Source organism: Larimichthys crocea, chromosome VI (assembly GCF_000972845.2).
Source record: "Larimichthys crocea isolate SSNF chromosome VI, L_crocea_2.0, whole genome shotgun sequence".
NCBI lineage: Eukaryota > Metazoa > Chordata > Actinopteri > Sciaenidae > Larimichthys > Larimichthys crocea.
Window position 1 is genome coordinate 25584083 of NC_040016.1, and position 22496 is coordinate 25606578.

Below are 22496 nucleotides of genomic sequence, written 5' to 3' on the forward strand. Positions count from 1 at the left end.
AGGGATGGAGGAGCAGAGAGGCGGAGGGATGGAGGAGCAGAGAGGCGGAGGAGGCAGGGATGGAGGAGCAGAGAGGCGGAGGGATGGAGGAAAATGAAACCCGCAGCAGTTTTCTTTTTTTATCCTCGCCGACTTCCGACACAAACAGGAAATGGAATGATGTCATCGATTGTAATCGATCGTCAGGAAGAGTATTATGTCCGTTACCATGGTAACCGAATAAATTATTCGGAATAATACATAGGTGATAACCGTGACAACCAGGAGGAGCGACAGGACAGAGACCACAGAGGTTTGGACACACCATTTATTATACCTGCAGGTGACATCATCACTCAGGTGACATCATCACTCAGGTGACATCATCAGTAAGGTGACATCATCAGATAACCTTGTAACTCCTAATTTGTGAAGCAGACTGGAATAACTGTTGATTCTGATTGGCTGATTTAAAGCGGAAGGGGGCGGGTCAGGGGTCCTGGAACAGGGCGGAGTAGAAGGTGGGTCCAGAATGGAGGCTGCGGTAGCGATGGATGATGTCACTGATCATGTGCTTCCTTTTGACATGGGGCGGAGGGGCGGAGTCAGTCTCCAACCGTCGCCGGTGGCAACAGTTGATCACAGTCTCTCTAATGAGGATCCCTGGAAACAGACAGATCTTAATTAGTGTTTTAAAACGACTTCATGATTCTTTACTTCTCATTGCACAGTTTTCTTCTTCAGCTGAATGCTAGTCCGGCTGAACCTCCTCAGGTTCCTCTGTCAGCCTTTTTTTAAACACGAGTCCTCTGAGGCCCAGAAGAACGAGTCCAGAGCCTCTGAGGCCCCGAAGGACGGGTCCAGAGCCTCTGAGGCTCAGAATGACAGCAGTCAGTTAAACGTAAAACCTCCTCGCACTGTGTCAGTTTATTTTCCAGTGCCAGAAAATGTTCACCCTTAGACAAAACTTCTGCTGATCCACAACTTGCCATGATTCAACATGGGACCCAATCCAGATTCAAACGACCAGAGGCAGAGCAGTCCCAAATGATTTAAACAAAAGGTGACGGATGATGTCAGACAGACAGACGTACCCAAAGACCTCTTGCTGACCACGCTCCCGTTGACCAATGGGACAACCAAACCAAACTTGCTGTTGGCATTTCCATGGAAATGGACCCGGTAGAGTCCAGTTTTTAGAGGATGGATGAAGATCAGCTGGAGGTTTGACGCACTAACAGACACACAGACAGACAGAAGCAGCTTGTACCAGCATGTTTGTTTGTTTTACCTCGGTGGTCTTGGTTTGTTTGTGTTTTACCTTGGTGGTCTTGGTGTCTTGGACTCTGACAACAGATCAGACAGAGGGAAACTCTCTGAAACAGAGTACTGTATTACAGTAGAAATACTCAGCAGGATTGAGACAGCTCATATTAGGTTTGTAGTGTTATACTGTGCCTCAGTTCAGATCCTTCCATTACTACTCTTCTATGTAGTACTGTCTGTGCACTTCATGGTGTAGTGCTCTAATTTCAGCAGGTACTGTAATGTATGTAAACAGAAATGGCAATCCAAAGTCTTACTGCTTCTTCTCTTCATCGAATTGCAACCCTGTGGAGCATTCGCAATAATGTTTGACAGCTTACATTTGTATATTGAGGTATTCAGCTCGACCTCTTCAGCTGTAGCAGCTTCCTCAGCCGCCATTTTCTCAATGCTGGTGGTCCCTATTTAGACAAAAAGGCACCTACTGCGGGTGAGAAGTGTCAGCGTTCAACACTCTTTCACTGCTCTCAGCGAAACCATCCAGGTCCTCACAGTACACTGACTTTAGACGACTGAGTGGACGACCTGATGGACTAAATAGAAAGAGGAAGTCTGGAAGGATGAGGACTGAGACACAGAGAACTGAGACAGGCTGATGAAGAGGACTGTGCCAGAGGATCAGTTTTATGAAGTTAGTTACCGACGTCCTCAAAGCATTCAACCCAGATGATCAGGAGCTTTGATTCAGAGCTGACGAATGACGACACAAAATCAACTGGAGAATTCTGAAAAGACAGATAGATAGACAGGTCAGACAGACAGGTCAAACAGACAGACAGGTAATAAGATAAAAATGTTTTTATTTTGAAGGTCCGTACTGTGGGCTGGGGGTCTCGGCTGAGCTCAGTATCACTCTTCAGGTTGGATGGTGGCTCAGTCAGAGGCTCCGCCTCATCTGGACTCTTCAGCCAATCAGCAGCTTTAATCAAAAAGAAAAACAAAAACAAAATAATGAAGACAAAACCTTAACCTCCAGATCTACCATAAAGAAGCTAGGAGTTACTTTTGGCAGAGAGCTCAGTGGATTATGGGAACTGTAGTCCTATAGCTATTCTAGATTTAACAGGTAGCCAATGCAAAGAAACCGTTTTTTTTATGTTACATAAGTGGAAGAATTAAGTCCTTGAAATTTGTTTCATGTGGACGTTAAAGGACAAATCCTGATCAAAAACAACTCCAAGATTCTTTACAGTGGAGCTGGAGGCCAGGGTGATCCCATCTAAAGTAACTAAGTCTCTAGAAAGAGACTCATCACACTGGATTTCTGCCTGAAAGAAGTTTTTCTTGCTTATAGTGGAACTGTTGGTCTCTGTAAATAATACTATTTATAAATATATAATATATATAAATATATATTATTATAAATATTATAAAGAGTACGGTCTATACCTACTCTGAATGGAAAGTGTCATGACATGACTGAAGTTATGATATAGAGCTATAGAAATAAAACTGAACTGAACTGAACTGAAATAGCTGAATGGAACTGGTCCGACCACAGAACCTGTGATCACGCTTGTCCATATATGGATGTACTGACTGTGTGAGGACGATGATGGGACAATGAAGGTGATCTCTGTCAGGGCGTCGGTGTACATCAGGACAAACCTCTCTCCATTGAACACACCCCCTCCGCTGTCACCCAGCACAGCAGAGAATTCTGGGAGACACATAACAACCAATCAGCTTCAGGAGAACCTGAGTAACCTCAGATAACCTCATGTGGTTTGAGGTGACCAATTAGTGCACTGACCTAAACTGGTTCTGACTCCTCCCACTGGTTGTCGTCCCACCTCTACCGGATGACCAAGAGACGAAATGAAGTCCAGGAAGTGAGATGAGACACTGCGGTTGGATTCCACGTTCCTCAGGATCTACAGAGAGACAGGTGAGACAGAAAGGTGAGACAGACAGTTGAGACAGACAGGTGAGACAAACAGTTGAGACAGACAGGCCAGTGACCTCAGCAGCTGTCCTCTGTCCTGCTCTCACATAGAAGACAAGGGCAGAGTAACAGTATCTGGACGACAGCTCGTCCAAACGTCTCATATCCTCCGAGAAACCTGGAAGAGACGAGTCCAGAGACACCAGCTGAGCCGGGACGCTACTTGTACCTGGATCCTTCAGACAGGTGAGACAGAGACAGGTGACACAACAGATACATCTGGAACAACCAATCAATCAGTCTCTGTCCTATTCCTTCAGGGTACCTTCAGGGTCTCAGGTGTCAGCAGGCCCAGGTGGGACAGAAAGAGTCTTGCTGTCTGGAAGGTGGTGACAGGGGGCGGCGGCCTGCAGTTTGTCATGACGACCGACTGTCTGCTTATCAGTGGCTGGGACTCCACCTGTTGCTGTCTCTTAAACACTGCATGCAGACGCTCCACCTGCTGCTGCATCTGAGGAGAAGGGAAAGTTTACACCTGAACTACTCTGAACTCTAATCTGAAACACACCTGAAGCTATGGGTGCCAGTTCTTCTCACATAACCTGTCTGACTCTGGACCAGGTCCTTACCTGTTCAGGTAGGGTCTCCTGTAGCGCTGGAATACTCAGATCTGCTTTGACTGGAGGAACTCTGTCGAGATTTTCAGGAAACAGCTGATTTCTGATGACACATCGTGTCCTGATATCCTTCTGGTCTACGCCGTGGTGTTCTGGGATCAGGACTTCCTGCAGTAGACCAGCAGTCAGCAGAGGTAAAACAATGATTTGAAACATTAACTTTACAGGTGTGACTCACCTGTGTGTGTGCTCGACCCTCTCTGGGCTGCAGGTGGAGCTGCAGAGTCCAGGTGTGACGTCCTGATGCTCCTCTGATCAGAATTGCGAGTGAAGGACATGATGCTGAAACCACAAAAACATCATTAAATGCTGAAACGATCGATCAGCCAATTGTACTTTGGATTGCTGTCTGCAGATTTCATTGTGTTCCTGCAGTAGTTCAGGGTTCTGTCAGGTCACTGACTCTGGACTGACCCTCTTCAGGTCCCAGCGGTTGCTCTAGTATAGCCATGATTACTGAGCTGTCCACCACAAAATATCTGAACTTCTTCACACCGAGAGAGCCAACCAGAGAATCCTCATCCTGAAGCGGGACCGGGAAGGCTCCCGAGACCTGCATCACACTGGGACGTGAACCAGACCACGTTAGACCAGGCAGACTGTGTCCCACCCAAAAAGGTGCTCTTATTTTGAAACTCCAGGTACGTAAAGGTGTGTTTGTTATGCTCACCAGCTCAGTGTAGCCTCAGCCGCCTCCTTCACCCTCAGAGAGGCAGGGTTCAGTTCTTTCACATCTTTACACCTCACTTCCTGTTCCTCTCTGGACTTCCTGCCCGAGATCCCCAATTCAACAATCTCCAGGACCTCCAATAAACATTCCTGAAAATACACATGCACACACAATATGTTATGGAATTTTCTATCCTTAGGTTGTACAGGGTCGCGTGTGGACCTTGAGGTCCTCGGCAGTAGTAGTTGTTTGGCTTGAGAACAGTAGGTGTCAGTCTGTCTCCACACTGTGGTGACCAGAGTCAAAGGAACTGAATGTTGTCTTCATAAACATAATAGAAAGCTTGCTGTGACGTTTCTTTAACTTAAACAGACAACAGTGTCTCCAGACTTGAATGTGCTGACAGTATTACATTACATTGCATTTAGCAGACGTTTTTATCCAAAGCGACTTACAGAGGAGGACATAAGCTGAGAAAGGTGTAAAGGAGCACAGAGTAGTTTTTAGTTTTGTTAGGCAGGGAAGCATTCTCGAAACAGAAAGGTTTTTACAAGTTTTTTTAAAGGTCGAAAGGGATGTTGCTGTTCTAGTAGCCGTTGGTAGGTCATTCCACCATTTGGGGACGACCACAGAGAAGAGTTTAGAGTGACCTCGCTTTGCGAGAGGCGAGGGTACAACTAGACGGTTTGTATGAGCGGAGCGTAGCGCCCTGGTCGGGACGTGAGCCTTTAGTAAGACGCTGAGATAGGCAGGGGCAGATCCTGAGGTGGTTTTGTAGGCTAGCGTCAGAGCAGTAACACTAACATGGTCAAACATTCTGTGACTAGTTCTGGGTGATCAGTATTTGTGGTGTTGTCTGTAGAGGTTCAAAGTCTGACCACCAGCATGAGTTCAACAGACTCTTCAGACACTTCTGATGAACTTTGAGAGTGTCTCTAATTCTCCTTGATCAAGCGTCAATAAATATTACAGCATAAGACATCAGAGGCTCCTGAACACTTTATGAATTCCTAATCTCACCATTGACAATCTGACAACACAATATACACACACAAAATACACAAAGAACAACAACACATGTACAACACACACCTGTCAGTTACCTGTTGGTCAGTTACCTGTGTTAAGTTACTTGTTGATCAGTTACCTGTTGGTCAGTTACCTGTGGTCAGTTACCTGTTGGTCAATTACCTGTGTTAAGTTACCTGCTGGTCAGTTACGTGTGTTCAGTTACCTGTTGGTGCAACAGGTCGACGTGCTGAGTTACCCACACGTTGAGACAATAGAAAGCAGCAACAATGATCGAATGCAGGTCTCTGGAGTGAAGTGGAGGAGGACGATTGCACTGAAACACGATGTAGGTGCAGACTGAAGACATGGCCCGCCTCCTCTCAGCGACATCCACACTCACCTGTACCTGACGGAGGACAGATCACAGATGTGTAACTGTCAGGTCTGTGTCAGGTGTGTTACAGTGTGTCAGGTCTGTGTCAGGTGTGTTACTGTGTGTCAGGTGTGTTACTGTGTGTCAGGTGTGTGTCAGGTGTGTTACAGTGTGTCAGGTCTGTATCAGGTGTGTTACTGTGTCAGGTGTGTTACTGTGTGTCATGTGTGTTACAGTGTGTCAGGTGTGTTACAGTGTGTCAGGTCTGTATCAGGTGTGTTACTGTGTGTCAGGTGTGTTACTGTGTGTCAGGTGTGATACGGTGTGTGTCACGTCTGTGTCAGGTGTGTTACTGTGTGTCGAGTGTGTCAGGTGTTTTACTGTGTGTCAAGTGTGTCAGGTGTGTTACTGTGTGTCAAGTGTGTGTCAGGTGTGTTACAGTGTGTCAGGTGTGTCAGGTGTGTTACTGTATGTGGAGTGTGTCAGGTGTGTTACTGTATGTGGAGTGTGTCAGGTGTGTTACAGTGTGTCAGGTGTGTTACTGTGTGTCAGGTCTGTGTCAGGTGTGTTACTGTGTGTCAGGTGTGTTACTGTGTGTCAGGTGTGTGTCAGGTGTGTTACAGTGTGTCAGGTCTGTATCAGGTGTGTTACTGTGTCAGGTGTGTTACTGTGTGTCATGTGTGTTACAGTGTGTCAGGTGTGTTACAGTGTGTCAGGTCTGTATCAGGTGTGTTACTGTGTGTCAGGTGTGTTACTGTGTGTCAGGTGTGATACGGTGTGTGTCACGTCTGTGTCAGGTGTGTTACTGTGTGTCGAGTGTGTCAGGTGTTTTACTGTGTGTCAAGTGTGTCAGGTGTGTTACTGTGTGTCAAGTGTGTGTCAGGTGTGTTACAGTGTGTCAGGTGTGTTACTGTATGTGGAGTGTGTCAGGTGTGTTACTGTATGTGGAGTGTGTCAGGTGTGTTACAGTGTGTCAGGTGTGTTACTGTGTGTCAGGTCTGTGTCAGGTGTGTTACTGTGTGTCAGGTGTGTTACTGTGTGTCAGGTCTGTGTCAGGTGTGTTACAGTGTGTCAGGTGTGTTACAGTGTGTCACGTCTATGTCAGGTGTGTTACTGTGTGTCGAGTGTGTCAGGTGTGTTCCAGTGTGTCGAGTGTGTGTCAGGTGTGTTACAGTGTGTCAGGTGTGTTACTGTGTGTCGAGTGTCTGTCAGGTGTGTTACTGTGTGTCAGGTCTGTGTCAGGTGTGTTACAGTGTGTCGAGTGTGTGTCAGGTGTGTTACAGTGTGTCAGGTGTGTTACTGTGTGTCAGGTGTGTTACTGTGTGTCGGTTGTGTTACTGTGTTTCAGGTGTGTGTCAGGTATGTATTAGTGAGTGTGTACCTTGGCCAGTCCTCCCAGTATTTCCAGTGCACACAGACATACTGCTGAGTCATTCCTCCACTGAGCCGTCAGACGCTGAGTCAACAGACGGACAAACTGAACCCACAGCGTTGATGCCGTGTCTGGCAGGATGATTATTACCATGGCAACACAATCGCACACACATAGTTCATCACATGATGCATATATGTCATCAAAACACATCAGGTTAACAATAAAATCATAATTAACTGGTTCCACTGGTTCCTCTGGTCCTTCTGGGTCTGCTCGGTCCACAACGAGATTCTGTATCCTGGAAACAAAGGTATGCAGAGTGAGCACCCCCTACAGACTGATCTGGATCATGGTTCAGTTCTGTCAGTGTCAGTGGACTCACCTGCTGGATTTGTCCTGCAGCCTCCAACAGAGCCAAGTCCTGAACCAGGTTCAACATGACCCCTAAAGGAAACATCAGCTCATCAGTTTTCATACAGCCTGTAATTTAAGACAGTCTGTTGTTTATGACTGACCCAGGATGATCTGTGTGTTGGTGGCGTCAGACTCGGTGTGCAGAGCTCCAATCAGAACACTGATGAGGCGAGGCTTCAGAGACAGGAAGTTACCTGCTGTGACATCATCACCACTGGACTTCCTGTCTAAAAACACCTGGGGTACAATCGAATTGTCAAAAAAAAAGATTCTAAGTACTTTCCTAACCACTTTTCCTTGACCTTGATGGAAAACATCATGAGGCCAAGGAAAGATGTGAAGGAGAGGTCATAAAGAGTTAGGAGAAGTGTAGGGCGTTGTTCAGAGAGTCAGACTGCACTCACACTACATCATGGTGTGACGGAGGATGTTATTGACGTGATCTGTGGTAAAACTACAAAGATGGACAACAAAACACACATCTGAAATTCTACTCCCCGTGTGCTCTTACTGTGTTTTTCATGCAAGAAATATAAATGTGAAAAACTTGAACGTAGCTCCACAGTCAACAACAGAACTCTTAATGATCTTCATGATCAAAGTTTCTACATCACGTCAACACGTATGTTCATATTCACACACTCTCTGCTGCAGGCTGCATCATACTGTTTAAATACACTGATGTTTTTAATGTCTGGTTGTGGATGACTGAACGCTGTGTTGATTTTTTTGCTGCTACCGCAAGGAATTGTGGGATGGCATAATGTCCTTTTTTTCCTAATGTATGGTCCAGTGTATCCTATGCTAAAGGAGATAATAAAGGAAGCATTAAAGTTCCTTTCCTTCACAGTTAGAGGATTCAAACAGCTCTTATCATGGTGGACACGTTAATACTTCAGTGAGGAAACTTACAAACAAACTGATTATTGGACCACACCTATAAACGCACACAGTTGTGGGCAATAATGGATGATCTTTCAAGTGTGTGCAGGTGTTTAACGAGGTGGATAGGGGCTTACCTCTGATTGGATGGAGGGAAACTGAAGTGGGAGGGGCAGCAGAGACAGCAGTATCAGGATGGAGGCTCGCCTCAGATCCACCACACTCACAAAACTCTTAAACCTCAACAAGTCTCTGAGACACAGACAGACAGAGACATTTACCTGTAGTCACACCTGTCTGTACCTGCAGGTGTCCCTCCAGTCAGGGTTGGAGAGTATGGACAAGATCTTCACAAGGTCTGAGAGGGGACCTCAATGGTGATTGTTGTTCCTGTACTCGTACCTGTCTAGCAGCACATTCTCCACAGCAGAGGTGAAGGTGGGGAGCAGAAGGTTGACTCCTCTCAGGTCACATGAGAACAGACAGGTGGAGTTCAGCAGAATGGAGGCAAGAACAGGAGGACGGGTCTCCTCCAACACCTGGAGAACTTGAAGGAGAACCAGGTAAAACCTGATGGATGGAGATAGGAGAAAGAACACAGGACTTTAAAAGACAAATACATCTGACAGACACCTGGACAGGCATGTACCCTGACAAATAGGCAGACATGTATCTGGACAGGTGGACAGATGTGTAACTGGACACATAGATAGATATGTACCTGGAAAGGTAGGCAGGCAGGATGTCCTCTGCAGTTTTCTTACAGGTGAACATCCTGCAGAGCGTCCCGCAGGCCTCGGCTCGACCAGCTGCCCACCTGTCTGACATCACAGTGACATCACAGCGAGCTGGAGAAAACACAGAGTTTATCACATGACCTGATTCACAGTAAAAGTACACAGAGCATGAAGTAGTAGTGTAGTACATGTAGTACTGTGTGTAGTACTGTGTGTAGTACTTTGTGCAGTACATAATTACTGTGTGTAGTACTGTATGTAGTACTGTTTGTAGTATTTGTAGTACTGACGGGGCAGAGCAGCATCAAACAGCCAGTAGCCAAACAGGTGGAGGAGGGAGTCCACCTTACACCTGAGGGGCGAGGCAGACGGTCGAGGGGGAGAGGAGGGGGGAGGACGGGGTGGGGACGACATCTGAGAAGAGAAGAAGAACAATAATATTAAACCACAGACACAGAGGCGTACCTGGACAGGTAAACCACACGCTGTCCTACCACAGGAGCTTTGCTGGTTGCCTTGGTAACGTTTGCAGGTTTGAGGCGTCTGTTGTGTGGAGGGGGAGAGTTGGTGGAGGGAGGGGCACTGGGCACACTCAGGAGGCCTATGTTTCCCGGGGTGGGTGGGGCACTTCCAGAACGAGGTCGAGAGAGACCTGAGGTGACCAGAGGACAGGTGTGCTGATCTGCCTCTGCGGATCAAGACCACCAATCAAATCAGAGGAGTGAGGCAGGTGGGCGGGGCTTACCATAGGAAGGGAGGCGGTCTTTGAATGGACTCCTGGTAACGGCTACACCTGGGAGGAGATGAGGTGAAAAACAAACGTCCAATGAAAGCCAGACACCAGAGACAAAACTAAACGATAAGGTTGAATCAACTTCAATCAATCAGAGACACCAACAGAACAAGTTCTGGTTCTGTCTCTGCTTATGGAATGTATTGACCTGGGGCCTCATGTACAAAGCATGCGTACGCACAAAAAAGTGGCGTGCATCCTGTTCCACGCTCATGTTCAAATGTATCAAACGTGAAATGATCGTAGAAATGTGCGTGTCCCACGGCAATTTCATAGCTGTCGTACGCACGTTTCTACAGCTATTGTTCCTGTGGCGACACTTAGAGGTGAAGCTGGGAAACTGATAATAATGTGAAAACAAGTAGTCATCAGAGTGATGTGCACATCAGAGAAACACTTATGAACAATTAACACACCCACGTGTTTGCAGTTATATGGGTGGATATGAAAGCATGCGCAATGTGATGAAGAAAATGGTATTAACAAAGGCAGCGTTAGCGTTGTTAGAGGACCTTGCAAATGGTGCAATCCGACGTGAGCGAGTATTTAAGGAACGCAAGGATTTACTTGCAAACAATGATAATTGGCTCATAAGCCGATTTCGGTTACCAAGGCCAGTGTTACTGGAGTGGTGCGCAGAGCTGCGGCCGGGGGCCGGCAAGTAGCCCGGGGTTGTGCAGACCACGCTGGGGTTCCTGGCAACAAGGGCATTCCAGCGGGAGCTGGCCGATCGGTCAGGAGTGTGCCAGTCAACCCTGAGCCGAGCCATGCCAGCTGTGTGGGACGGAATCATCCGAATGTCTTCCTGGTACATCAGATTCCCGTACAATGCTGTTCAACAGGCTGACATTAAAGCGCAGTTTGCAGAGAGCCGGTTTCCCTAATGTAATCGGAGCTATTGACTGCACACACATTGCTATAAAATTACAGAATGAATTTGTTTGTGTTAAAAGGAAACATTTTCATTCCATCATTGTTCAAATCATATGTGATGCGCAAATGCAGCTAACTAACATCGTGGCAAGGTGGCCTGGTTCAACGCACGACTCATTCATTATGACTAACAGCATGGTTGGGAACCGGCTGGAGGCTGCACGGTGCGCGATGGGTGGCTTCTATTCGTTTAATTGTCCTGTATGTACATATGGGACAATTAAACGAATAAACTCTTTACTTACCCAGAAGCCACCCATCGCGCACCGTGCTAGTGTGCCAATGCACATTTGGGTATGTGCGCATTCAAATATCATGTTTTTGGTTTTCTTTATTTTCTGCTGGTGAAATTAGACCTGCAGAGCTTTCTAACAAGCCCCTGATTGTCTCCCTGTGTTCAGTATTCTTGTCAGTAAAAGCGGGCGTAAAATGTCAGCCGCGGCGCCACACCTGTCCACACCTGTGTGTGCGCTGCTCGGATCCCACGGCATTTACAGCCTCACACACACGCTACCACTCACGTCTTTTCTTTGGTCATATTTATCCCTGTTGACAGGGAACCAAACCGAATCTCCACTTCATTCACTAGAATCTTTAGCTTAGACTCTGTGAAATTCATTTTCTTTCCTTTGTTCATCGCGTTATCTGATCGGGCGAAGAGGTGAATCTCAGGTCCAGGGCCTATTTAAATAGATTTGCATATGTAAATGGGGGCGTGGACCTGGAGGAGTTGCATGTGCGCTCAATTCCCGTTGATTGAGATGTACAAAAGAAACGTGCTCGGATCCATGCGTACGCACACTTTGATACCTCTGAATTTTTTTGTGCGTACGACAGTTTCCGGGTTTTGGCCTACGCCAAGTTTCACGTGAAAATCCACGCAAGTATTCGTACAAGTGGCCCCTGATCAGTTTGGGTTAATCTGGTTTACCAAGAGAAGGCAGCCGGTCTCTGAAATGAGTCCTTGTTGTTAGTCCTGATGAAACAGAACAACAACAATAAACAACAAATAATTAACAACAACAATGAACAACAGCAATAAACAACAAACAACAACAGTAAACAGCAACAATAACAACAAACAACAACAATAGCAACAAATAATAAAAATAACCAACAATTAAAGCTGCAAGCAGCGATGGTCGGGCCCTCGCATATGTGCGCACGTCGAAATGTGCGCATGTGGAAATGTGCATAGAGCGCCACGCCCACACAGTTTCCCCAAAATTCATAATTTTGATAACTTTAACTCAGGAAGTCTATGTGAACACACCTACCAAGTTTGAAGTCAATGAGGTAAAATCCCTAGAAGGAGTTCGTTCAAACATAACCCCTTGTCAACCAGGCCAAAACACAGAAAATGGCGATTTTCATTCTTAAATATCTCGCTTCATGTTTATTGTAGGTCTTGCCATGTTCTACAATTCGGCTGAGTTTCATAATTCTGTGTCCAAAACTGTGGCGGGGCTGAAAAATTCCAGGGGGCGCTATAGATCACTTTTGCCCCACCCCCTCATTAATTATGCAGCTGAATTGTGCATAATATTGGTCTTAACAACCACAAGAAGTTTCAGACAGCTCTGAGAAAGTATATGATAGCCCAACACTTTTGTCCGAAAATCAGCCCTAAAGTAAATGGAGTCTCATTTTTTTTTTTTAGAAAAAATTGGCAGCGTTGACTTTGACGCGCTGTCACGGCCACGCCCTCTGATGAAAACTCATTAAAATGACAACAACATAAACACCGAGTTTGAGGTGGATATACTCAAAAACTTTGGAGAAAGTTAGCGTCAAGTAAATATGACACTTCCTGTCGCAGGAACAGGTGGTGCTGTGAAAATCATCCAGTTTTGTTATGGAAATGTGTTCTAGGCTAGACTGCCATTATATATCCGAGGTTTAGGGAAGATTGGATTATTTTTCGCAAAGTTATAGCATGTCGAAATTTCACAAAAACGCGGCGAATTTTGTGGCCCCGCCCCTCCTACACAGAAAAGTGAAAACTTAGGATATTGATAACTTTTCATTGTCAAGGCCTTAAGAACACACACGCCGAGTTTCAAACACATCGGATAAAATCCCTAGGAGGAGTTCGTTCAAATGCGACCCCTGGAAATGACCCAAAAAACACGAAAAGTCCAACTTTGACACTAAATGGACGCCGTACGGTTCACTGTAGCCGGGGTAACCAAGAGCGTCTGGGCATGTTACATACTCCCTCCAAATTTCGTACACGTGGATGAAACCGTGGCGAGGGGCACCGCCAAAAACGCACACCTAGGTGGCGCTGTAGAGGCATATGCGTACGTCCATGTGTGAGACCCCCAAAATGCGAAATTTTACACCTGACGTGGGGGGGATAGGTACATTTTCATGAGTTTTCGGGGGGGATATGGGCCGTCAAAAATGGGATTTACTTTTAGGAAGATGTAAATCAAATCAAATCAAATCAATTTTATTTGTATAGCCCAAAGTCACAAAGTACAACATTGCCTTCACGAGGGCTTTACAATCTGTACAGGGAGTGACACCCTCTGTCCTTAGACCCCGGTCGAGTGAGGAAAAACTTGCCCACAAAAACCCTTTTAACAGGGAAAAATGTGGAAGAAACCTCAGGAAGAGCCACAGAGGAGGGATCCCTCTCCCAGGACGGACAGACGTGCAATGGATGTCACGTGTACAGGACAAATCAACACAAACATAATGTACAATGACTGATAAAATGACAATGAATATAATGAATGATAAAAATGATTACAGTAACAGATATGGTAGTAATAATGGTAGTAATAATGACAGTAATATATATGTAGAAAATAAACGGCGGAATAAAAACGAAAAAAAATAATAAACATGCAAACATGCGAATGATGTGATATGTGTGTACAGGGCATGCGTGTACCTGTGTGTGTCATCAGCTGCTCTGTTGGTTTTTTGTCAATCACAGTCACACCTGAAACAGGATCATCAGTATTTAAATTAGAGGTCCACCATGGTCCACCATGGTCCACCATGACACACCACGGTCCACCATGGTCCAGTCTCTAAAGCACCTTTCAACACAGATGCTTGTTATACTCATTAAGCTGAACAAACTGTGAGTCAAGGTCAGAGGTTAGCTCAGGGTTAGCTGGAGGTAAGCCCAGGGTCAGATTAGAGGTCAGCATACCCAGGAAGGCGTCGACCAGTGTGCTGATTGCTCTCATAGCTCTGAAGAAGATATTTGGTAGCTGGTTATCTGCTTTTGATGCCTCGTCCCAGGTCGATGGACTCTGGCGGCTCAGGTCCACTGGGTTACTGCAGGAAGAAGATTATTGATGTTACTGATTAATGTAATTCAATCATGTGTGATATATATATATATATAAGATTATATATATAGATATATAGATATACTATATATATAGAGAGAGAGAGAGAGAGAGAGAGAGAGAGAGACCAGGATTTGAATCCCAGTCAGGACAAACATCAACAACAACAAAACATAGTGCAGTAAGGGTCCTTAGGCAAGACCCCTCATGATATATCAGCCTACCTCAGGATGAGTGAACACATAACTGCCCAGGTCTGCGTCAGTTGCTAGGGGACCAGGGCAAACTGATGAGAAATGGGCTACTGGAACAAAACACAGATGGACGAGGGAAGAAAACACGGAGTTGCTGGAATGCTACTATACAAGCAATCCCAGAGAGAGGGGATACATGCCGCGAATGTGGGACCATTGGATACTTTGAAACCCACAATCAAGGCTGACAAAGAAACAGCTATTAGCCCAGTGTTCCAACATTCGTAATCGAAATCTACTATCACAACTAGAGATGATTAATGAAATACAACAACGATGCTACGGCAAGGGGGAGCCAGGACGACAGGTCAGCAGGGAGATGTCATCATCATCCCCACAACCAGAGATTGGGTACCAAGCCCCAACAGCCTCAACACAAGAGCTGCTGACCCAACTGGAAACCTGGAGCCGAGGGCTAGTGAGCGTCAAGGCCACAGTCCAGGATGGAACATCGAAAATACAAGAATACTTCAGAAAGATGGCCCCGAAGGATGAGCTGCTAAGTGAATGTCTCAGGCAGCAGAACCCTGAGGAGGGTGCAGAGGAGGAGGAACAGACAACCTGGAGGGACAAACCCCTACATGGCATGTACCACTGTCAGATAGAGGAAGTGGCTGATATCAAGAAATCCTACCAGTGGCTGGATAATTCAGGACTGACAGACAGCACAGAGGCACTAATCATGGCAGCACAAGAACAGGCCATAAGCACAAGAGCCATAGAGGCCAGACTGTGTAAAGAAGCCCCTGAGACAGTCCAGCACATAGTAGCAGGGTGTAAGATGCTAGCTGGATCAGCGTACATGGAGAGGCACAACCAAGTGGCTGGGATAGTATACAGGAACATCTGCAACCATTATGGAATAGAAGTACCTAAATCCCGATGGGCCATACCACAGAAGGTGGCTGAGAACAACAGGGCCAAGGTTCTGTGGGACTTCAGCTTCCAGACTGACAAACAGGTCCTAACCAACCAGACATAGTGGTGGTGGACAAGGTAGGACAGGGTAGTGGTGATAGATGTGGCGATCCCAGCTGACTCCAACATCAGGAAGAAGGAACATGAGAAACTTGAGAAGTATCAAGGGTTGAAAGAGCAGCTGAAACGGATGTGGAAGGTCAAGGGTTGCGTGGTCCCCATGGTAGTGGGGGCACTTGGTAACCCACAGTAACCCCCAAACTGGGAGAGTGGCTCCAGCAAATCCCAGGATCCCAGTAGTATATATCTGTAGAGTAGGGTTACCTGAGCAGGTGCAGGAATCTGAACCAGGTGTGAGAGACTCGTTGGTCATCAAGGTCTGCAGGGATCAGAACGGCGTCTTCAGCCGGAACTTTAAAGTGAGGGAAGGCAGGACCGAAGGTCACCGACAACAACCTGGAACACAATGTGACTATTCAAAATAACTAATTAATAATTAATTAATAATACAAATAAATAATGATTCCTGTCTGTCTGTCTGTCTGTCTGTCTGTCTGTCTGTCCACCTGGACGTCAACGCGGCAATGACTCGGCTCCACTGCTCTGTCACTACAGGTTCTCGTCTCCAGCTGCTCAACATCTGTCGCGCTTTCAACCACAGAGAGCGAGACGGGAAACAGCGAGAGCAAGACAGCAACCAGACCTCAAACAGGACCACCACAGAGAGGACAGACAGCTGCTCTGATACACCCCCTGAGAAAAGGACACAGGTGAGAGGAGGAGAGACAAGTGAGAGAGGGGACAGGTGAGAGAGACAGGTGAGAGAAGGAGAGACAAATGAGAGAGGGGACAGGTGAGAGAAGAAGAGACAAATGAGAGAGGGAGGCAGTTGACAGAGATAGGTGAGAGAAGTAGAAACAGGTGAGGACACACAGGGGTGGAGTCACAGGCACACCTGTAGAGGTGGGTGAAACTAGCATGGCGTGGTTGATGCGGAGCAGGAAATGCAGCAGAGTCTCCCAGGTGTCTCTGTTCATCACATGACTTTCTCTGGCCAATGACTGAACGGCACACAACACCTGCTGACAGAGAGACAGGTAGACCGGACTTAACCGGTCTGACCTGGAGAGGGGCAGGGCCTCAAGTTAAATAATATATATATAATATACAGTGCTGCTCAAAAGTTTGTGAACCCTACAGTGACTATCAGATTCTTTGTAAAAAAACAAAACAACTAAAATAACCCTATTTAATGTTAAGTTATACCCCAATTCACAATCCTGACATTCCAAATAAATGGTTATATTGTCACTTGTCACTAAACACAGCACAGAACCTCCAGAACAATGGTAGGACCACGGGATGGCATCTAGAACCTTCTCCTCTGTCTACAAAATAGGTCACATGATGATTAAAGGTCACATGACCATTTAGGAGTTGCCTCCCTTGTGGAACAGGTCCTGGTTCAGTCCAGGTGTGATAACATACCTGGGCATGAAGAGGCTGTCCAGGTGTTGGAGGATCTTCTGGATGTACAGGTTGGGCTCTCGGCTGATTGGTGGAGGGATGGAGTCTCTCTGGTAAACCAGGGCCATCAGCCAATCAGTGTAGACATCCACGCAGAGTTTGACCGTGTCTCCGTCCAATGGGAGAGTCAAACCGTAACACAACACCTCCATCGTCCACTTCACCTGAGAACAGACAGAAAGTCTCAGGAACCAAAAGGTTAAAAGCAGACAGGTGTTTCTGTTATTTTGCCCACAACACGAACAGTGTTGACAGACCTGTCTGTCTGTCTGCAGCAGGCTTTGGGTGTCAGGGTTTCCCAGGCAGACACCCAGGGGCTTCACCACAGCGACGGCAACATCTCTGCCCACAGAGGGTGGGAAACAACTGAGCACGCTCACATGACCACACCCACCAGGCAGTGATTGGTCCATCATCCACCAACTACTACTCAGCTGAGACAGAGAGAGAGACAGGTCCGAGAGAGGGGGGGCAGACAGACAGACAGGTCAGAGAGAGACAGGTCAGACAGAGACAGGTCAGACAGACAGGTCAGAGAGAAAGAGGTCAGACAGACAGGTCAGAGAGACAGACAGAGAAAGCAACAGACAGGTCAGAGACAGACAGGTGTTACATATTAATTAAACACTCCACCAGCCTCATTATTTAGTTTGGACACACAGGTAATACCATCAGAGCAGAGTCCAGTTGAGATCAGGTAGATTTAAATTTGGTTTTAACGGTGCAACAGTGGCTGTACCTGCACAGGTGAGTCCAGCTGATTCCAGGTGAGTCCAGGTGGGTCAACAGCTGCTAACACACAGCGCTAACATGCTAACACTGACAGAGTAACAGTAACAGGTCACTCTCAAAGTCAAAACACACCTGCTGCCCTCACTGTCTGAGCCCTGTGCGCCCTGAGCCATGACTGCCAGGCTCACAGAGCCCTGTTCGCCCTGAGCTGTGACTGTCAGGCACAACCAAAAGACCAATAAACAATAAAGTAAATAAAGTTAAAATTAATAACAATATTAAATAAAGATGTGAGCACAGTCAAGTTTTAAATTTTATTTTTATTAAAAAAAAAAAAAAAAAAAATTCACATTCAAACAAAGACTGGCGGCAGTGCTCGTTTCCATGACAACCACATGTAACCAGTAGAGTGATTCAGAAGCAGTGCTGTGATTGGCTGAGGTTTGAGACATGTCATTCCCTGCAACAATAAATCTGAGTGTGCCAATTGGCTGGCAGTGAAAAATAATGATCCAATGAAAATACAGCAGGCAGAAGGGTAGGACCAGAGCGGGTCAGGACCAGAGCGGGTCAGAAGCAGGGTGGGTCAGAACCAGAGCGGGTCAGAACCAGAGCGGGTGGGGGTCAGTACGGTTTCCTCTGGATGAATCTAGAGAACATGGCGAAGGCAGCAACTGGTTTGTCTGATGGGACCATGTGACCAGAACCCTGCAACAGGACAGAGGTCAATCAGGTTAGCAGCAGAGCCCCGCCCCCAAACAGATGATGTCATCAGATGATAAATATGGTGGAGTTTACCTTCACAGTGAGGAAGGCGATGTTGTTGAACTCTTTGACGAAGCCGCCAACCTGCCGACCGTCTTCATCATCGTAGAACCACGGACGCCTCTGAACCTCCACCTGAGACACAGAGGTCGACACACAGAGGTCGGCACACAGAGGTCGGCACACAGAGGTCGGCACACAGAGGTCGGCACACCTGGGACTGAGTTTGACTTACCTGCTGGTGCAGAGACTCGACGAACCACTCATCGCCCATGAAGTTACAGGCCATGTCAACGTCCCCATTATACACCAGGACCCGATACTTCTGCAAACAGAACACAACACTTTCAACAAGGACACGCCCCACATACCTGGATGAACACAGCAGCCAATCTGTGATCAGATATGTTACGTAATGAGGGCGGTACTCGTAATGTTGTATGAAGTTTGGTGTAAAATAAAGAACAGGTGTGTTCACTGACCAGGGCAGAAAGCAGCTTCAGGTACTGTTTGCTGACGTCCATGTAGAGACGACCATAGTTCAGATTCACCTCAGAGCTGCAACACGAGGAAGACGAGAACATGATGAACAAGGTGTGTTCAGTTGTGTCATGTTCAGGTGTACAGTCAGACAGGTGTTATGGGACAAAAGCATACCTGCAGATGACCCAGTCCAGGGCTTTGGGGCTGATATGCAGGGCAGCTCGGACATACCGGTTGTTCAGGTAGAGGGAGGAGGGAGTGGAGTTAGTGCAGGGCGGGTCCAGACGGACCGACAGGTGGAGCGATGACAGACCTCGTAACTTCTACTCAAACAGAAGAGAAGCTAGTTTCTATCAGTCCGCCAGGTGAGCTCATCTGAAGTTACCGACATCAGGTGACGTTATACACACCTGGTTCCACAACCTAGTCCATGGATGGTTGATGAACGAGTTCCCCAGATCCCGGATCACCAGTTCACCTCGTTCAATACTGACAACAACAAGCCAACATCAGACCACACCTGCTGCAGGTGAACTCTACCTTTGAAGATAAGGTCAGCAGTCAAAGGTTACCTGTATCTCTGGTGGACGCCACCTATACATGGTGCATACAGGTTGTACATGTTCAGTCCTGAACTGTAGACGATGTCCTGGACGTCAGACAGCTGTAGAGGAAAACAACAACACCTCAGACAGACCAGTCTGAACCCAATCCTTGAACCAGGTCCAGTCCACCTACAGGGTAAACTGTTCCAGCCAGGTTTGGACCGATGTAATCCAGTCTGAAACCACCCAAACTGGACTAATCTGGATCATAAGTTGGACCTGGTTCAGACTCACCCTGGCAGAGCAGTTCTGGTCCTGGTTGTTGTAGAAGTTGCACTTCCCAGCGCTGCAGCAGAATGTCTGCAGATCGGCCCAGAGCCGACTTCCCAGCAGGCCGTGATAATACGCAAAGTACACCAGAGAGTTGTCGTTCATCTCGTAACTCGACATCCCGTTTCCCACTGCAACACCCTGCAGGACAGGTGTAAAAGGTGAATCACTAACGTCAGCAACAGTATCAGTATCAGGGCAGTATCGGTGTGTGTACCTGCAGGTTGAGGCTAGCATCCTCCATTACACGCTCAGCGAGCGTTGGGATGTAGATTCCTCCGTAACTCTCTCCAGTCAGGAAAAGTTGGTTCTTGCTGAACTCTGGAAACAGACGGAAGAACTCCTTCAGAGCCAGGAAGTTGTTCATCGACACCTGTGGAGAAAAAAAACATGTTGAATGCCTGGGAGCCCATCAGGAGCTGTGTTCTGGGCGTGGCACTGACCTCCGTGTCATTCGTGACATATTTCTGATCGTCGGAGTACGAGAAGCCGACTCCTACCGGAGACTCCAGGTACAACATGTTGGCAATCTGCTCGGAGACAGTAAACCAATCATATGTCAGCAATCTAACACCCATGTGACCAAAACACCTGGGTCACATGACCACATGACTGACGCACCTTGTTCCACGAATATGGATTGTACTGCAGCGTCACTCCATCATCCTGGATCTGAAACCAGAGGTCAGAGGTCAGCAGGTGTTGTTGTGCCATCATACAAACGCAGAGAGAGGGTCAGGTCAATTTTTCATGGGATGTTAGGCTGGGAACTTTGGAAATTCCAAATCAAAAACTCCATGGGAATTATGGAAATGGAACTTTTCCAACTTTGAAAATTCACAGAATTTTGCAACCCTAATCAGAGGTCAGGTGGGCAGAGGTCAGGTTACCTACCAGGAAGGGTCCGTGTTCTGTTAGCAGTCCGTCCAGAGAGCTGCAGCCAGGACCGCCGTTCAACCACAACACCACCGGGTCTGAAGACGGGTCGTTCTGAGACTCCACGAACCTGAAACAACAACAGCAACATGCTCAGGTGGGGCGACAGGTGGATTCAGGTTCATTTTTGTTATGTATACTTAGTGTCTGTCATGATGCAGAGATGTGTGTGTGTGTGTGTGTGTGTGTGTGTGTGTGTTACTGACCAGTAGTGCAGGTGTTTCCCATCGGCCACACTCAGGTATCCAGAGAACTGTCTGAAACTCGGCTGTTTCTGCAGGCCGGGCAGGTAAGTCACCTCGTCTGCAGCCGGAGCTGCATCACCACCCAGGAAGAGGAACAGGAAATAACAAAAGATTGCCACCTGCATCTGAAACACAACAGAATGTGACATCATCAGGTGGATCAGTGAGACTAAAACTTGATGTTAGTTTTTTAAAGGTTCAGTCTGACAGTCGGCACTGAGGGATCATCAAGTCAGCTGATCTTAAAGCTGCTTGTCATGTGATCTGTTCAGTGTCTGAAACCGTTTTAAACAGTCTGAAACAGCCTGAAACGGCCTGAAACAGTCTGAAACTGTTTTAAACTGTTTTGAACTGTTTTGAACTGTTTTAACCAGCCTGAAACTGTTTTAAAACAGCCTAAAACAACTGTTTTAACCAGCCTGAAACTGTTTTAAAACAGCCTAAAACAGCCTGAAACAGTCTGAAACAGTTTTAAACAGTCTAAAACAGTCTAAAACAGTCTAAAACAGTCTAAAACAGTCTAAAACAGTCTGAAGAGTTTTAAACTGTTTTAAACAGTCTAAAACAGTCTGAAACAGTCTGAAACAGCCTGAAACAGCCTGAAACAGCCTGAAACAGCCTGAAACAGTTTTAAAACAGCCTGAAACAGTCTGAAACTGTTTTAAACTGTCTGAAACAGTCTAAAACAGTCTGAAGAGTTTTAACCAGCCTGAAACAGTTTTAAAACAGCCTAAAACAGCCTGAAACAGTCTGAAACAGTCTAAAAACAGTCTAAAACAGTCTGAAGAGTTTTAACCAGCCTGAAACAGTTTTAAAACAGTCTGAAACAGCCTGAAACCGTTTTAAACAGTCTGAAACAGTCTAAAACAGTCTGAAGAGTTTTAAACTGTTTTAAACAGTCTAAAATAGTCTGAAGAGTTTTAAACGGTTTTAAACAGTTTTAAACAGTCTGAAACAGTCTGAAACAGCCTGAAACAGTTTTAAAACAGTCTGAAACAGTTTTAAACGGTTTTAAACAGTTTTAAACAGTCTGAAACAGCCTGAAACAGCCTGAAACAGCCTGAAACAGTCTGAAACCGTTTTAAACGGTTTTAAACAGAGGCATTACTTCCTGTTTCTGTTCCTCTGAGCAGTGTATCACAGACATACATTAAGCTATCAGCAGGAACGAAGTTCATCAGAGAAACAAAAACAAAGAGTCACAAACAAACTCACCTCTTCTGTCTGTCTGTCTGTCTGTCTGTCTGTCTGTCTGTCTGCCTGTCTGTCTGCCAGCCTGCCTACCAGCCTGTCAGCCTGTCTGTCTCCCTGCCTGTCTGCCTGTCTGTCGTTCAGCAGGTTCCGTGCACTGCAGCTGCCGACAATGAAGAATCATAGCGAGTCACATGACCGCGG

The 22496-nt window shown here is 46.6% G+C and overlaps 2 protein-coding genes and 1 long non-coding RNA gene across 5 annotated transcripts; 1 reads left to right on the plus strand and 2 right to left on the minus strand.

Annotated features, from left to right (window-relative positions):
* The first annotated feature begins 246 nt into the window (after nt 1-246).
* Nucleotides 247-20872, plus strand: LOC113745823 (uncharacterized). Its single transcript, XR_003462434.1, has 3 exons — nt 247-292; nt 16154-16308; nt 20764-20872. It is a non-coding gene; the product is annotated as an uncharacterized LOC113745823 (long non-coding RNA).
* On the minus strand, nt 287-17565 carry LOC104933139 (ral GTPase-activating protein subunit beta-like). 3 transcript variants are annotated; one of them, XM_027278927.1, is made up of 31 exons: nt 17027-17562; nt 16494-16660; nt 16105-16291; nt 15863-15994; nt 14225-14352; nt 13958-14008; nt 11987-12031; nt 10075-10122; nt 9824-9981; nt 9620-9743; nt 9314-9440; nt 8995-9162; nt 8730-8844; nt 7812-7947; nt 7679-7740; nt 7534-7594; nt 7303-7424; nt 5772-5954; nt 4538-4686; nt 4282-4430; nt 4046-4149; nt 3820-3975; nt 3516-3701; nt 3268-3426; nt 3059-3179; nt 2774-2965; nt 2124-2224; nt 1946-2030; nt 1301-1325; nt 1074-1213; nt 287-642 (listed from the first exon to the last, which is right to left on the minus strand). In XM_027278927.1, exons 1-31 carry the CDS (start codon nt 17479-17481, stop codon nt 470-472), a joined length of 4209 nt encoding a protein of 1402 aa, XP_027134728.1. In that variant the 5' UTR covers nt 17482-17562; the 3' UTR covers nt 287-469. The 3 variants fall into 3 exon arrangements, with proteins under 3 accessions (XP_027134728.1, XP_027134727.1, XP_027134729.1); XM_027278926.1 differs by having other exon boundaries at nt 1301-1355; XM_027278928.1 differs by lacking the exon at nt 287-642 and having other exon boundaries at nt 1092-1213; nt 1301-1368; nt 17027-17565.
* On the minus strand, nt 18121-22496 carry ctsa (cathepsin A). Its single transcript, XM_019265237.2, has 14 exons — nt 22317-22496; nt 21063-21226; nt 20815-20926; nt 20542-20592; nt 20364-20450; nt 20138-20293; nt 19885-20061; nt 19618-19709; nt 19456-19534; nt 19220-19368; nt 19045-19120; nt 18798-18887; nt 18596-18697; nt 18121-18505 (listed from the first exon to the last, which is right to left on the minus strand). Exons 2-14 carry the CDS (start codon nt 21224-21226, stop codon nt 18422-18424), a joined length of 1419 nt encoding a protein of 472 aa, XP_019120782.1. The 5' UTR covers nt 22317-22496; the 3' UTR covers nt 18121-18421.